General features: G+C 34.2%; 4 protein-coding genes across 9 annotated transcripts; 2 read left to right on the top strand and 2 right to left on the bottom strand.

The window, feature by feature from the left end:
- Positions 1–278: 278 nt before the first annotated feature.
- On the bottom strand, positions 279–902 carry LOC132279535 (agamous-like MADS-box protein AGL29). Its single transcript, XM_059781534.1, has one exon. It carries the CDS (start codon positions 900–902, stop codon positions 279–281), a length of 624 nt encoding a protein of 207 aa, XP_059637517.1.
- Positions 903–5166: 4264 nt separating this feature from the next.
- On the bottom strand, positions 5167–10291 carry LOC132311248 (mitochondrial ATP-independent inner membrane protease subunit 1a-like). The gene is made up of 5 exons (XM_059809079.1): positions 10094–10291; positions 9788–10012; positions 9584–9694; positions 8280–8342; positions 5167–5395 (listed from the first exon to the last, which is right to left on the bottom strand). The coding sequence occupies exons 1-4, from the start codon at positions 10259–10261 to the stop codon at positions 8295–8297; spliced, it is 552 nt and encodes a 183-aa protein (XP_059665062.1). The 5' UTR covers positions 10262–10291; the 3' UTR covers positions 5167–5395; positions 8280–8294.
- LOC132311236 (chlorophyll a-b binding protein of LHCII type 1-like) lies at positions 6574–7650 on the top strand. The gene has a single exon (XM_059809068.1). It carries the CDS (start codon positions 6669–6671, stop codon positions 7461–7463), a length of 795 nt encoding a protein of 264 aa, XP_059665051.1. The 5' UTR covers positions 6574–6668; the 3' UTR covers positions 7464–7650.
- Positions 10292–11873: 1582 nt separating the features above from the next.
- Positions 11874–15976, top strand: LOC132311203 (transcription factor bHLH144-like). Of its 6 annotated transcripts, none has more exons than XM_059809041.1 (4): positions 11874–12027; positions 12552–12627; positions 13167–13351; positions 14514–15976. In XM_059809041.1, exon 4 carries the CDS (start codon positions 14836–14838, stop codon positions 15553–15555), a length of 720 nt encoding a protein of 239 aa, XP_059665024.1. In that variant the 5' UTR covers positions 11874–12027; positions 12552–12627; positions 13167–13351; positions 14514–14835; the 3' UTR covers positions 15556–15976. The 6 variants fall into 6 exon arrangements, with proteins under 6 accessions (XP_059665024.1, XP_059665016.1, XP_059664997.1 ...); XM_059809033.1 differs by having other exon boundaries at positions 12552–12640; XM_059809014.1 differs by having other exon boundaries at positions 12552–12663.
- Positions 15977–16712: the final 736 nt, after the last annotated feature.

Here is a 16712-nt window from a genome sequence, read left to right as displayed (position 1 = left end):
TACTTTCTTTTTTTTTTTTTTTTAAATTTATATAGCATACCTAGCTACTAAGTAAAGAAGTAGGTTAAAGGTGTGCTAATGGAGATACATAGATCAAACCCTAGATTTCATTAATTTTCCCTATTAACATCTTGAACACAACGTACAATAAATCTAGGGTTCATTTTCACATCATAAGCGCAACTTCAAACCATTTAACTGATAACACAAACTTAAATAACTATGGTCATATAAAAACCTTATTTACTTCTACATTCATTAATATATTCATTCAGAAGTCACTGCATGCCACCATAGCCATAGCCATAGCTTGGAGGAGCAGTAGAAGGACCCTGGCTTGGTCCGGCAATTCCCGGAGCAGCAGAGGACGAAGACGAGGCCCCCATCCCTGCAGCCAACTCATTCCCTCTGTTGTTGCACATCATCTTCACCTCCAAAAAACGTGCACTCAATCTATCAACCTCTTCTTTGTTCAACCCATCCATAATGGATGCATCAAACCAGTCCCGGTTTCCGCGAGCTCTTGCACTGTGTTCTAGCACCGTCTCTCTCTCCTTTTCAGCATCCGCCCTGGCTGTCTGATCAATGAGCTTTTCGTTGAGCTCGTTGACTCTAGCCCTGCGGTGAGCCTCAAAGAGCTGAGAGGCATTCTCATTTGGCTGAGGGTTGCGGTTCAAGAACCGGTTCGCGATGGACTCCATACTGGGATGAGCAAATGAGAATGGTTTCCCAGTTGGAGAGAAAATGACCACTCCAATGTCTGCGTCACAGAGACTGCAGAGCTCACTCGCCTTCTTGTAAAGGCCGGCTCGGCGCTTTGAGAAGGTTATGAGGCGATCTTCTTCGTTTTCTCTCTTCTTCATGTCAATCTTTTGACGACCTCTCGTTCGCTTGTTCTCCATGACAAAAAATTTTGATGGAAAATGCAGAAGAAAGGAAATGGAATGATAAATAGCTTTCACAAGCACATATTTATATATATGATCATTTTTGTAACGCTGATCAAATAACAAAGACAAGAAATAACCAATTCACATATTCACGTGTAATCTCATTAATGCTTATGGATTATTTTCATGTGAACCTTATATGCCAGTCAAATATTGGATGGAGTTACCTATTGGAGTGGTCTCCCTACCATGTATGATTATACTTCCTAATAAAGATTTCAAAATGACATTTTTTACCTATGATAAAGTACAGTTGATCGAACACAAGTTTGAGACATGAGTAAGAAATATGTAACAAACACTTTTAATTAGACATGTACTAAAAGATATATTTAATAATTTAATTTTATTAATAATATAAATATTTAGCATTGTGCATGTTTCTTTCTATTTAGAGATTTAAAATGTCTAATGCATTGATACAGACTCATATTCATCACATGCAACATCAAAGTGCATGAATATGACACAATATGAATAAGTTAACAATAAAAATCTTACAGAAAAAAAAATAAAAAATAAAATAATAATAATAATAAATTGACTACCCATAAAAGGTGTGTCTATTATGTACAACAAATATTATTTCATACCAAGTAGAATTCATAAAATGTTACTCTAAAATGAAATAATCTTGTTGTGCAGGAAAATATATATTAAGAGCACCAAATATATTTGTATGTCAGATATGTGTGTATATATACACACATAAAATTTTATACTTCCGCCGTTCTAAATTAAGTGTCGTCACTGTGAACTAAATGTGAGTCACGGTTCTCAATGACGACACTTAATTTGAAATGAAAGAATTATCTTTTTCTTTAAATGAGAGAGTTATTATCATTAGCATGGAAGTAAATATAGAGCGTTACTCATGTAAAGTAATCATTTTTACAAATTATAAATACGTTCAAGATTTATTAGACAAGTGTTCAAAATTATATCTAAGCATCGATCATAACATGAAGTGGATATCCAATAAGTGTAGTCACGTGTGATCAAAAAGTAATCATTTTTACAAATTATAAACACATTCAAGTTATATTAATTAGACACGAGTTCAGAACTATAACTAAAGCATTGATTCTAATATGATTAAAGTGGATATTCAATAACTGTAGCTCATGTATCACGTGTCAGAAAGTAATCATATTTAAAAAATATTAACATGTTCAACATATAACAGAAATATGTTCTAATATATCTTACAACTATCTATTCTGAAATGAAAAAAACGTGACGTTAGTACTAATATTTTTGTCTATTAATTATGGACAAGCTCAAAATATGTCGGACACATGTTCGAGATACATTAGCTACATTTTCAAAAGTATATAGATTCTAACATGATGCGGATATATTTAATAAGTATGGCTCATGTACCACTTGTCAAAAAATAATTATTTTTACAAATTATAAACATGTTCAACATATATCAGACACGTGTTTAAAAATATCTTAAAACCATTGATTCTAACATGAAAAAATAAACGTCATTATTAGAAGTAGCATCCATACTAATATCTCCTGAGTGAAGAATGATATATTTGCAAGGCAAGTGATTGATATTTCTTAGATATTTAGGTACATATAATGATATATTGATATTGATCAAAGTCTTCTCCATTTTCGACTATTACTAGGTTGTGACATTATCTGTACTCATCTTGTATCAGTAATGTAAGACGACATCATAATAGGACCTAAATCGATTCATTCAAATCCTTCAACACAAATGAATCCTATACATTAGAAGAAAAGGAAAGTACTCGTGAGACATTGATTGGTTGAGATTTAGAACAAATTGAAACATTTTTTGTTGACAAATGTATGTTTGAATTTGGATCTTCCCCTATGTCATTTTTAGTTGTATCTGTTGTGTACTTTTTTACATCACTTATGCAACAACTTTACATTGTTATGCAATGATTACATTAATTCAAGAAGTCATTTGAAATCTTAAAGGAAATCATTTGAATTATAATACATATGTTCATTTCAAATCCAATGATTTATGCAAATGCAGTGTTAATTTATGATCTTCCAACTTAGTTTGTGTTGGGATATGTGAATGAAATTTGCATGCACATGCATATGGCTTTGATTATCTGTGTATTACGTTATATTACAACGTGAATGCCAGCCTATGCCGTATTGTTAATATATTAAATTAATAAAGGTTTTAGTATTCACTACTGATCCTTTAACTTATCATTTATGTCAGCCTATGCAATGTAAATATATTAAATTACTAAAGGATGTGTTCACTATCGATCCTTTAACTTATCCTTTAGTTGATGATTGAGAATGTTGAATCATGTTCACCTTGTGAGTTTGGCTACGGAGGTACATGTTTAGAATAAACTCATGCATTACGTTGGTTGGTAACTGGTAGTAAATCAACCATGGATGCGGTGGATAGGTGCATTTGTGAATGGTTGTGTGTTCAATCAATAAGCATAGTTGCAACTTATTAGAGAGGATGTGTCTGGTAATGAAGAGACACATGCAACTTTATAAATACCCTCAGGTTGTCATTTGTAAAATCGTTCAATTCTTTTTTCTTCTCTTCCTTTCTAGATTTGAATCCATTCCAAATGGATTCAAATCATATGTCAAATGGTCCGAGTCACTTAGATTTTAATCCAATTTCATTAAGTCATAGTAAAATCGGTCTGAGCCATTTGGTTTGGATTGCACCCAATTCATTATTTATATAGTATAGATACATTTTTTAGTAAGAGATAATGTTACACAAAGAGGTTCACCATATCCACGAGTTTGAAATGCTGCTATTGGTGGATGTAAATCATTGTATCCCGAAAGACAAACACCAAGGAGTTCGCTACTGATGGACGTAGACCATTGTATCCTTATAAACAAACACCAAGTAGTACATCAACACTATATGGGGTGTAAATTGTCTTAAAGAACATAATATCAAGTACTAGCCTTAGTTCAGGTTCTTTATTTTAATATTGTTAATTTTATTGCATTATTTTGCATGTTTAATTAAATATTAAGTTAAATATTTAATTTAATTATTTCTTTAACATATTATTAATTATTACATGACATATATTAGTCTAAGATTTGTTATATATTAAATATTAAATATCACATGAAACCTATATATTTCCAACAGTTTATTCATATATTAAAAATCAAACCTCTAAACTAGCCTTTTATTTTTTTTACTTAAATGTGATGACTATTCTGTAATTCTTTTAATTAATTATTTAATTATCTTCCTTCTTTTTGTATAGATAATGATAAATTCTATAGTCATGACTCATGACTACTCTTCTGATTAGTTATCTTTCTCTAAAATTTCAAATTTCATAATAGTTACTATTATCATATAAATACGTCCTTAGATATTGTTAGATGAAAATTACTCCTTTCCATCCCAAGATGGAAAATAATTAATACACACAACTCATCAATTTAATAAGAGAATTGGAAAGATGTACATTAATAAGAAATTAAGAACTGACATTACGTTGAAATTACTACTTTCCATCGCCCTCCAATCTTGTGCTACTGCAGAGTCGTGGGTTCTGAACACTCCGTTGTACATATATGGTGGAAAAAATGCAAACAAACTTCAACAAATTTAAAATAAGTTTTTGTCAAAAAAAAATTGTTAAAATTTAAAATTATCAAAAAAAAAAAAATATTTATTTATATATTTATTATTAATTAGGGGTTGGGGTGGGAAGAGTTTTAAATTATCTTCCCAAACTCATCCCTAACCTTATTATAAGGTTCCCAAACCCATAAACCCATCCCAATAACAAGGGAGAGTGGGTTAAATTGACACTCCTCTATCCCAGGAAGCCAGGAAAACAATGGGTTGTTTTTTAATTTACATTTTGATACCACATTCTTGAATGGGTGTGTTAGATATTAAAAAACAAAAACAAAAACAACACATTCGTGTAATAGAAATGAAAATGTTACTTTTGGTAAAAAAAAAAAATGATATTATTGAATAGAAGTTACAAGAAATGATAATCTTCGAAAAACAGATTATCAGAGGCAATATTTACACACCCAAAAAAAAAAAAAAAAACCACTGTGATGAAAAATTAAGAACACCGCCTTAAAATAAACTTAGCCGGTATGAACAAATAAAGTAAACTTTTTAATGTGCCCGTGAGAAAAGGAAGATTAACTTGCATAAAAGGTAAAAGACAACGAGACCAACCAAAACTAACCTGAAGATAATCAAAAATAAATTCAAAAGATTAAATAATATTGATGTATACAGAATATAAAAGAAAAAGAGAATTTATGTGACTCGCTCCATTCATGTGAGAAAAAGGCAAACCCAACACGAGACCAAAATAAAGAAAGTCAAGCTTGAGAGTCATCTCAAATTAAGTCAGAGCGGAGAAAGCTCGAGCATCCACATGTTTAGCTCCTCTCTGGTTGTCTGCAGCCTATTTCGGAACATGTTACGGTAAAGTATTAAGCCATCAAATGAATTTGATCATAGAACATGTAAAGTTTTTAAATCTCATATGAAAATTCACAAGAAATTGATAATATTCAGAATAACATGTTGTTTTGAGCTCGTTTTCCTCAGAAGGATGTGTCAATTGATCGACAGCCCCTGCTTCTGCTCCATTCATAAATAATATATACCGTGGAAGCATAAACGTTTAAATAATTGAACATCGTAAAAGCTTCCATAGTGATGAGAAGTGAGGGTATGAGTCAAAGGACAGCACCAAGTAATAGATCTGACCTTCAAATTGAATAGAGACAGACCTAACATCAAACATAATGCTACATAAAGTTAACTCTCAAATTGAACTGATTTACTGAAGAATTTTTGAAAAATGACTTGCATCATCATTGTGTCAGCACGAGCTTTTATCATTGCACCAAGCAATGACCCCTATTCGCCCCCCCAACAAATCCTTCTCCAAACACCACACTTTAGACCATTATTCAAATTACTGCACTTTGATTCATTTATAACCCCAAACTTAACAATCACCTTTTTCCAAAGTTGAAAATTTTACCCTGATAAAACTAACCCTTCATACATCAAAGATTCAAACCAACAATCCAAGGACAACTATTAACCTATTTTAGTGTCCCTTTCCTTCTATTTCGGATTCTCTTTCTCATAAGCAGGTTTCTACCTTTCGTAGTCTATAGGTGTCGGTACTCAGTGATAACTTGAATCTCCTCTATCAAATGGTTTTGGGTTCCAATCTCACCATTTATCAATATATATCACTCTATAGGTGTCTGTGGCTAACAGTCCATCACAAGATTTGGAGGATAACTCCCTACCACATATATAACTGGGTCTTAATCCATTTGACAATATCAATCACAATGCTGCTGCGAGTTATTGATTCTTTATCCATTAAGATGTAGCAAATATCCGATAACATAATGGCAGAGCCTCCATTGGTTGATGCAAAAACTTGTAATATTTCATGGCATCTCTGAAGAAGTCCAAAGGTTGGTGAGTGGTGTAGAGACTGCCAAGTGCCAACCAGACATCCAATGTCAACCTTTCAAAATGCAACCAACCAATAAGAGTAAAGATAAAGATCTCCGAAGATAAGGACCCTTGGGGCCTCCAAGTTATATTAATACAGAGCTTGAAACCCATCAAACTCAAGCCACAACTACCTATCCATAAACTTTCATTGTACTGTTGTTTCTTTCAAAACTTTTTATTTCATTTCTTTAATGGCTGCTTCAACAATGGCTCTGTCTTCACCATCTTTTGCCGGAAAGGCAGTAAAACTTTCTCCATCCACCCCGGAACTTCTTGGCGGTGGAAGGATCACCATGAGAAAGACTACCAGGCCAGTCCCATCCGGAAGCGCATGGTACGGCCCAAACCGAGTCTTGTATTTGGGCCCACTCTCTGGTGAGCCTCCATCCTACCTCACTGGTGAATTCCCAGGTGACTATGGTTGGGACACCGCTGGACTATCGGCAGACCCAGAAACATTTGCCAAGAACCGTGAACTCGAGGTGATCCACTCCAGATGGGCCATGCTTGGAGCTCTTGGGTGTGTATTCCCTGAGCTCTTGGCCCGCAACGGTGTCAAGTTCGGTGAGGCTGTGTGGTTCAAGGCTGGAGCCCAAATCTTTAGCGAGGGTGGACTCGACTACTTGGGCAACCCCAGCTTGATCCATGCCCAAAGCATTCTGGCCATCTGGGCTACACAAGTCATATTGATGGGTGCGGTTGAGGGCTACCGTATTGCCGGTGGGCCGCTCGGTGAGGTGACCGACCCACTCTACCCCGGTGGAAGCTTTGACCCATTGGGCCTTGCTGATGATCCAGAGGCTTTTGCTGAACTTAAAGTAAAGGAAATCAAGAATGGCAGACTTGCCATGTTCTCCATGTTTGGGTTCTTTGTTCAGGCAATTGTGACCGGAAAAGGCCCATTGGAGAACCTCGCAGACCACCTTGCTGACCCAGTTAACAACAATGCCTGGGCATATGCCACAAACTTTGTCCCCGGAAAGTAAGAGAAAAAGAAAAAGTCGGAGCTCATGAAGTGGGAAATTAATTAATTTAATTCCAGAAGAATCTGAGACTAGTGTGCCATGTAAATTGATGTGGATGAAATCTGAAAATCTGAATTTTGTGCACTACTATCTGAGTGAATGTTCCTAATTATTTTAAATTTTACTTTTTTCATCTTCTTGCCCTCAATTCTTATTGTTAGCTTTTACATTTAGTGTTGTACGTTGTAAGGAATATGGACTTGACTTACCACTAACTTGTAACCTTTTAAAGGGTGACAATTTCAATCCCTCTAATCTAAAAAGTCTACAACCCTGTCTTCCCACAATGAACTTCAACTTAACAAACTTCCCATAATGTAAGCCACCATCAAATCAACAGCATGTGGTCTTATTGTTTTAAGTTTATTTGCTATCGCATAATTTTATCAAGTAGAAGACAAACAAACCAAAACAGCAAATGTGAGATAAAATTGCTTTGCTTAGATACTGCAAAAGTCGTAGTACCAACAAACCAATTACATTCCACTAATAAAAAGAGAATCTATCTGTATTTTTCAATAGGAGTAATAGGACATTTCAAGAAAGGAAAAGAAATTAACATATTTGTGTGCTGGGAGACATACAAAATTGAATACTAAAACAATGAAAATTTATTTCTTGTTTCTATATTTCCTTTAACATTGAACAATAACATAGCATTGCCTTTAGGTCATAGTTTCCACATTTTGGACACAAGGCTATAGCAAAAGGTCATGTAAAGAATTTTCAAGACCCGGAAATGGAAACTTAATGAAATCAATTGTCCCAAAAATGTACCTTAGAAGATAAAAATCACTCCAATCTGTGGGCTACTGATCCAAACGCATCAGGTGGCCATATCTGTAGAAAGAATCTGTTTTTAGAAATTATATTGAATTTGAAAAACAGACATGATATTTTGAACAAACCAAATATACATATGATAGAGATATTAACAATACATTTATAGAATATGACTTTTTATGAAATCCATTTCATTCAAGAGTAATACAACCCTATTTGCAAGCTCTTGAGTTACAACTCAAGTCTTTAATAAACCATGATGAAAGTCCTATAGGGCCTATTTAATCAAACTAATCATCATGTGATTCCCTTCAATTTGAATATAATAAATAAGATTCACTACGGTATGGGATTGGCCTAGCCGCTAAAGAGGCCAAAACAAATTGGAAAGTAAAATTGACATCGCATATTGTAGGATTAGGACAACTATATAAGACACTCAACTCAACTTGAATAATTTGTACTATATGTTATTGATTAATAACTCCCAAATGTCAATCCAAATGATTCCAATTATGTCAATTAGTTAATTGCTCGGTGTGTAAATTTGATGAAATTAATAAATAAACTCCAGGTTTAATAACTTCTACAGTTCTCGATCTCATGAGAAAGAACGTGTCCTAATTATGAGGGGATTGAGAAAGGCATCCTAACACTAACATAGCATTATATAAAGAGTCAAGCTACTCTTTGGTGTTTGCCTTGTGAAATGCACGAAATTCTAGCAGTCAAAATCTACAATACTACTACTTCAAGATGGTATCAAGAGAATTGGCATCCATCTAGTTAATTCAAGTAACAATTATTATCAAGTAAAAAGCTTGTCAGTTGTGACCAAATATTTTGTTGACCTCCAACTGATTTATAATTTTATAGAACTAGTAGCAAGTTACTTAAAAGTTTTGAAAGCCTTGTGCATTCAGTTGTAGAGCCCACATGACTTCCTAATTGAATGTTAGCAACTTATTAGTAAGAAGCTAGTTAGCCAATGACACTCAATAATTATAAGACAAAATCCCCCTAAGTAAGCTTTCATTAAACAAACCAAAAGAAAGAATACAAGGCTAAGGTAGAGGGCATAACCTCAAATTACAATTGAATAACACTATTCCAGAAACCAGAAATGAGAAAGAAAATCAAGAGTATGACATAAACTATGAAAGGTTGTTTAACTGTGACAGACATTTATATCGAAGATCACATCGAAGATCACAAAATTAGAAAAGTAAACCAAGATACCGAGTAATTTAACACTTGTAAGCTTTTAACGAGATGAGCTAAAGATGAGAGACACTCACTCTCCAAAAGACTCGGCCTTGAAGAAGACCATAAGGAACAGCTCCAAATATTCTGGAATCGCGGGAAGCATATGAATTATCTCCTTCAACCCAAATATGTCCCTTTGGAACCTTCAAACAAACAAGTGGTGTGCAAAAAGGGATTAGTACAGAAATGAAAATCATAAACAAAAAGATCAAAATAAACTATGTGATTGATCATACGACAACAGTTTCGCATCTATCGCCGAAATTGGGGTCCAAAACGTAAGAGACACTATCACCCTCCATGGCCGTCACGCGCTTGGTGACAATTTTTCTAGGGTTTTCAGGTGATCGGATGAGGACGACATCGCCGGCACCCACTTTACCAAATCGGGTCGAGATTCGTTCGGCCAGGACCAGATCACCGATGAGATTGAAGGTAGGGAGCATACTGGGACCGTATACCTGCAACACCGGATTATTTCCATTTCCACCAATTTGATTAACTTTTTATATTGAAGAAAAGTGTGTGAAGGTTGTAGTTACCATAGCAGTGGTGCACAGGTAGGTGTTTGTGATGTGAAGACCACAGAAGAACTTTGCTACCAATACTGTTTGGTCCAATGCTTCTTTGGCTATGTTAGCCCATTGCTTCAGATTTCCCACACCCATCTCTCTCTCTCTCTCTACAAAACAGAGGCAACTGTGTGGCATTGTTTCAAGCTTTTGCCTCTATAAAGATTGGAACTTTTTTTTTTTTTCAAAGGGTAAGAGGAATTAAAAGATATGTGAATAGTCTGTTTTAGACCTAGAAAGAAATTAGAATTTTAAGATACTAAAATAGAGGAAGAGCTGAGTAAATGGAAATTTTACTATCCAAAAAATTGGAAATTTTACTTAATCAAAGCCTTTGGTGAAAATTTACTTTAATTAAATTTAGAATGATGTTGCCTTTCAGGTCTAAGAAACACTGGATACGAATATAATACAATATAAATAAGAAATACTTCTCAATAGCATACAAATTCCAAGAGGTATCTCCACCCATTTTTTTTATTTTTTTTTTTACATCTCCTCTTTTACTAATTTGGCTTATATTTTTTATATGAGAAATGAGAATAATGCTTCTGGCAAAAGAACGATAATATAAATATAAATAAATGCATTTATGTTGTTGTTGTGCTTTTAAACTTACTTTTTATTTAGATTTTAAAAATTCTAGTCAAACCCTACAATTAAAAATATATATATATATATTTACAATTGACCTACCATGACTTTGTGTAGCTTGACTTTTGCATATTAGAGCCTTGTCCTAAAAAATAATTATTAATTATTTAAAAATGTAGAAACGTCCAATCGTTTAGTTGTTCATCCAGAATTGATAAGGACTTCCCATTTTTAGAAAAATAAGACATTTGACTAACGCTAAATTTTAGATTTTTTTAAATAATATTGCCCTTATCTTTCATAATTATTGCAAGTCTTCCAAAAAAAAAAAAAAAAGAGAAAAAAAGAAAAACAAAATGTGAAGGCAACAGTGTTGGAGGGTGACGCTAATGCAGGTCAATGAAATAGTGATTACGGTGGAAGGCGACGACAACAAAAAAGCGGTAAAAAATACTTTGAAAGAAAATACCAACATATTTTCTTTTGCATTGAGTAACTCATGCTTCTTAATTAGTGTCACATTTGGACGATTGCAAAAGGTTTGCAAATTGGATCAAAATTTTCTGCAGTTGATTTCCTATATTCTCCTTTTGGGCATATTTATCATATTTATTTTTGTAATTTTATCATGATAATAGATTAAAAATATATATATATATATATTATCTTTTAAAGTAATAAAATTAAAAAATGACATCACAATAATAAATGGATAGTGTAATGCTTGGTGCGTAATTAAATTTTTAGAGAATACAATTTAAAAATGAAAAATAATTTTAAGTCTTGGAAATTAAAATAAATTGTCCAATCTAAAAATTTTACTTGATCATGTATACAAAAATATAAAATCATGTCCCAATCATTTTCCAATACAATAGGCTTACTATCATTTTAGATTTTTAAATGTATCTTTTATTTCTAAAAGTTTTGATTGATCATGTCTTCCCTGTATAATGGCAAAACTGAGCAATCAAAACTAATTGCCAATTCACTAAAAGAACTGTAGACACCCTATTGTCAAACACAGGTGAGTTGTGAGCCCCACACTCCATCACGCGCGCCAGATCCAACGGTGATAAATCGGTGACAGAAACAATACCCCATCTAACGGCTCCAAATCTCCTTGTTTGACTCCACCATGTCGTAGCCTTGGCACATCCTCCTATAAGTCAATAACAAAAGAGCCAGAGAGGGAGAAAGTAACATCCAGGACCTCCACTTCCCAATCTCTCTCTCTCTGTTCCGGAAATCTAGCGTATTCGAAAGCCTGTGGTCTTCAAGTTTTCATCTTCTGAGAAACCCTAATTTGAGTATGTGTTTTCTCTCCTAGTCACTGTGCTTCTAATTTATTTATTCCAATTGCAGCATTTTATTCTTTACTTTTCTTTTAATTTTATATATACACGCATAGTACGTTTGTTTCTAATGGATAGGAACTTTATTTTTTAGATAATTTCTTGTTGATTTCCTCCAAGATCGTGTATATTCATATTCTGGTTCGTTGATTATTTACATGATCTGTTCTTTTCGTGCAATCCAGAAAATTGGTATAATATCTGCAGTGTATTGTTCTCGATTATGTTCATCATGTATAGCTATGCATACAGTTGTTTTAGGATTCTGACTTGATAATGACTGTAGAGTTGTGGATTTCTTTAAGAATCAATTGTTTTAGTTTGTGCCATTTAAAGTTTTTTTTTTTTTTTTTTTGTCTTCTTCAGTTTATTTGTCTTTTGAGGGTTTGATTTTTTGTGAATGTTGTTGATTTTTCTATTTTATGTATGAAACAGTTGTATTCGTACTGATTATTGGGATTTAATTGTATTGTTTGAAGACAGCATTTCTAGTAATTTGGGACTGGAGGAGTCTTTCAACATGCCGTGGTCTTCGTCTGTGAATTATTGCTGGAAGTGCGTCCTCTTGGTGGTGTTCTTTCGTGTGATACTGTAATTTGATTTGTTCTGGTGAGAAATGTCCTCCGTTTAGGTGTTCAGTGTTCTATTCCAAATTTCAGCTTCATAATTTCATAAATTACTTAAGCATTTTGACAAATGTCATGATTTAATTAAGGGGAAAACTACTTACCAAAGATATGAATAAATAAGGGGAAAACACTAAATCATATTGATGCTTTTCCTTTTATGCCCTGTTTGATTGCTGAGAATCCATTGAGAGATAGAAAGAGAGAGAGAGAGAGAGAGGAGAAGAAGAAGAAGAAGAAGAAGAAGAAGAAGAAGAAGAAAAAAGAAAAAAAGGAAAAAGAAGAAGAGAATTTCGTGGACATTCTGATTCTCGAACACCAAAAATTGATTAATATGCTGTTTGTGATCAGAATTAGCCCTCCAACAGTGGGGTGCGCTGTTACCCAAAGAAACTATAAAAATATATATATATATATATTCAACAGATTGGTAATTGCTTATGAGGGTTTTTGTGCTTACTTTTGTAGGTCAATCAATCCCTTTGATCTGTGAAGGCATTCTGTGATTTTATCTTTCCCATCTAATATCGGTTGGAGGAGTGAGAATGTACATTGCGGTCACACTAAAGAGATATAGAGCAGTGAAAGAAGTTGGGAAGATTAAAATGAGAGTTGGGTTCATTGCTTATTACCAATTGATGCAAGTTTGTCAGGTGAGTACTAAGAAATATTCTCATTTTCATGTACTCATGTACTAATGTGATTATTATTTTTTAAATGGCTTATGTAAAATAGGTTTCATATTTCTAGTTAAGCAACCTAGAATGTTAGGTCCTGCCTGCTATCTTTCTGGAAACTATTTTTTATTCTCGTTTTTGTTTTTTTGTTTTGTTTTTTTTTTTTATTTTATTTTTTATTTTATTAAAATGAAGATAGGAGAAATATGTTTAATGATTTATTTTTGGGGAGAGAGAAAAAAGAATTCAATACACTTGTCAATATGTAGTGAATTATTTTATATAATTTTCTCCATTTTTAAAAATGTAGATTAGTAGTTACTGAAAATAACCTCTATTTTTATCTAATTTTCAAAAACAACTTCTTCTTGTTTTAGAACCTTTAGTTTCAGTGTGTAAATGAGGTACTATAGTAGTAATATTTTTATTCATTTATGGACACGATAGCAGACACTTTGTGCAAAAGTTAAGTCTATTTCCAGTTCACTGTAACTCTGTACCTATTCACCCCTTAGTTGGGATGAACAATGAGTGATGGCCTATAGGTGAGATGGAAGAAGTTGCAATAAGGATTTATATTCAGCAGCAACCTTTTCTTCTATCTGTTTGTCAATTTTTTTGTTGGTGGTGTGTTCTAACTTCCATCCTTGTATAACTTGAGGATTTTGTGCAACTTTCTGTTCTTTTAAAGTGTGCCATTTCATTGTCTAACAGCTATTGATAGAATTTATTTTTGCATTAATTTGCAATCTTACTCCTTGTAATCAAAATGAATCTCATTGCTTGAAAAGTCTTGAAATTGCATATGTTGTGTCTGATTGAAATTAAATTTAGAATTCTGCGAATATCACTCCAGCATAAAGATCCTAGCTCAATTTGGAAACACAAATTGATTTCAATTAGGTTATACCTTGTTGACAAACATGCCTACATGCTTTGGATGTCCTTTATCAGTGAGCGCTATGTCTTTATAATTTGATAAGATGGTGTTGAAATCGAAGTTTTCGTTCAGTTTGCATCTTGGTGTTTCTCATTCATCACTTCCAAGATGTAAATTCATATTATGAACTCTCTCTCTCTCTCTCTATCGTCTTGATGGCATGTCAGTAATACTCATGGCTTGTCATTTGCTTTGCAGGCTGAGTATTTCCGCCAGTTGCTGAAACCTGTTACGTAGTCTAGTATAAAAAGCCTTGGGACATTGGGGCTCACTATCCCTGGTTTTCTTCATACATTAGAAGGCGGTATTAAGTAATGAAACATTAATTTGATAAATGTGAACTTGCAGTAGACACCTCTGCCACAGACACCACTATTATTCTGTAATGGAAACAGCTTAGGTGTATTATTTAGTGTTCTCATTGCTACAAGAACTTTTATTTAATTGAATCTTGAATAATCCGGTCCCAGAAGCCATAGATTTGTCTTTCAGCAAACTTGGTTATTCAGTAGGACTAGTCATGCACTGTGACCAACAAGTTCTCCATCAGGAGCCAGTGGTCCCTCTTTCAAATCAAGTGAGAGGTAGTTACATGGATAATGAACCCATTATGTCCACCTTTGGTGGGATAGATTTACCTTCAGGTGTAAAGCACCCAAGGCCCTTCCATGGAGTTGAATTTCAGCCCTTTGAGTTCTGCCCAAAGAATTTCATTATCGTTGATCAGAGTGATAAGAGAAGCCAGATTATGTTCCACCCAGCAGCTGCTCCCAAATTCTGTTATCCTGGTTTAAATCTTCATTCCTCTTGCTTCCAAGATAATGGTGATAGGAATGATGCACATAATGAGGTGAGAGAAATCTCCTCATTGCTGAAAGAAGATTCAGATGATATTGATGCTTTGTTGAGCTTGGAAGAGGTAGAAGAGGAAGAATATGATGAGGAAGAGGTCAGCACGGCACGGAGTCATGAAAACTGTGAACTGGATTCTGCTGATTCTTGCTCCACTTATGGTTCAAAAACCAGAAAGAGTAGGCTATCATCTTTAGAGAATTTCTCTAGCAGTGGTAGGAGCTTTAACAGTGAAAGGAAGCGCCAGAACATGAGGAAGACAATGAAGCTACTGAGAGGAATCATACCTGGTGGTGGCAATCGAATGAGCACCGTTGCTGTTCTTGATGAAGCTGTTAGGTACCTCAAGTCTCTTAAGGTAGAAGCACAAAAGGTTGGAGGCAATTAGAATAAATATGCATCCCTGCTGAGTTAACACAAATTGAACTCTCCTTGTATTACTAGTATACCATATGAGTTGTCCTTCAAAGGATTGGTCTCTCTTTCTCTCAACAGGTTGGTCATAAGAGAATAATGTTGCCTAGTGTTCTGCGTGTGGTTTTGGTAGAAATTCTGGGTATTGCTGCTGAATGGTGAATTTGGGCAAAAAAATATGAATTCTGAGAGTACGGTTTATGGGGGAATTTGGGGGGAAGGGTGGGAGTTGATGTGTGCCATGCATACTCTATCCTAGTTGATGGTTGTAATGACTAAATTTCTGGCCTGTTTCCTACCGCTGCTTTAAATTTTTTTATTAATGCACTCTCCTGTCATGTACTCATGTACTCATGTACATTTAATTAATTAATTAATTTATATTTTGTTGTTAATCATGGGTAGTTATTATTTCGTTCTGGACTCATAAATAGTTTATAATCTTATTGGATACTGATTACTGCATATCCAACCATGTCTTGATCAAATCTTTCAGTATTTCCTTTTCTTTCTAATGTTTTAGTATCTTCTGAATGCTGAGGATTTTGAGACATTAAAGTTATTATTGTGCATGCATCATGTTCCCTGGCCCCATTTTCCACTGCGGCCCCAATAAGTAGTGGTGCACTACTGATTCTTTTCAACTGCTTGCCCCAATTGTTAGGGTTCTACTCTCTTATGTCAATTAGACAGTTCACTGAGGAGAATCCGAAAGCTTTCCGTTGTGTTGCTCATCTGATTTACACCCTCTTTCTTCAATTTGCTTTGGTCGGATCATGTGGAAAGTTCCTTTATCGGTCACCCTCCCCTCTCTCTTCTCCTTCAGCACGTGCCTGCTCTCATGTGAGCAAGTCTGAAAACAACTTTTGGATCGTCTTGCTGCTGTCCCACGTATTTGCATGATCTGTATATGTGGATTAACTCCATAATGGATGTTGGTATGGTTTTGTCTACCATTTGATTACTGCTTGATATGCATTAGGTTGCTGGATTAGCCTTTTAACGAGGTACATTATTGCAGAAGAGGTTTGATTCAATGAGAGAATAATTTCAATTGCTTTAAATCTATAGCTCTTAGGTTGCTGAATTAGCATGTTATTTTCTTCATGCCTCATTTGTCGTAACAATCCA

Source organism: Cornus florida, unplaced genomic scaffold (assembly GCF_030987335.1).
Source record: "Cornus florida cultivar Cherokee Brave unplaced genomic scaffold, ASM3098733v1 CherokeeBrave_3.0.0_Hap2_Chr01, whole genome shotgun sequence".
Lineage (NCBI taxonomy): Eukaryota > Viridiplantae > Streptophyta > Magnoliopsida > Cornales > Cornaceae > Cornus > Cornus florida.
This window is presented reverse-complemented; position numbering and strand designations above follow the sequence as displayed.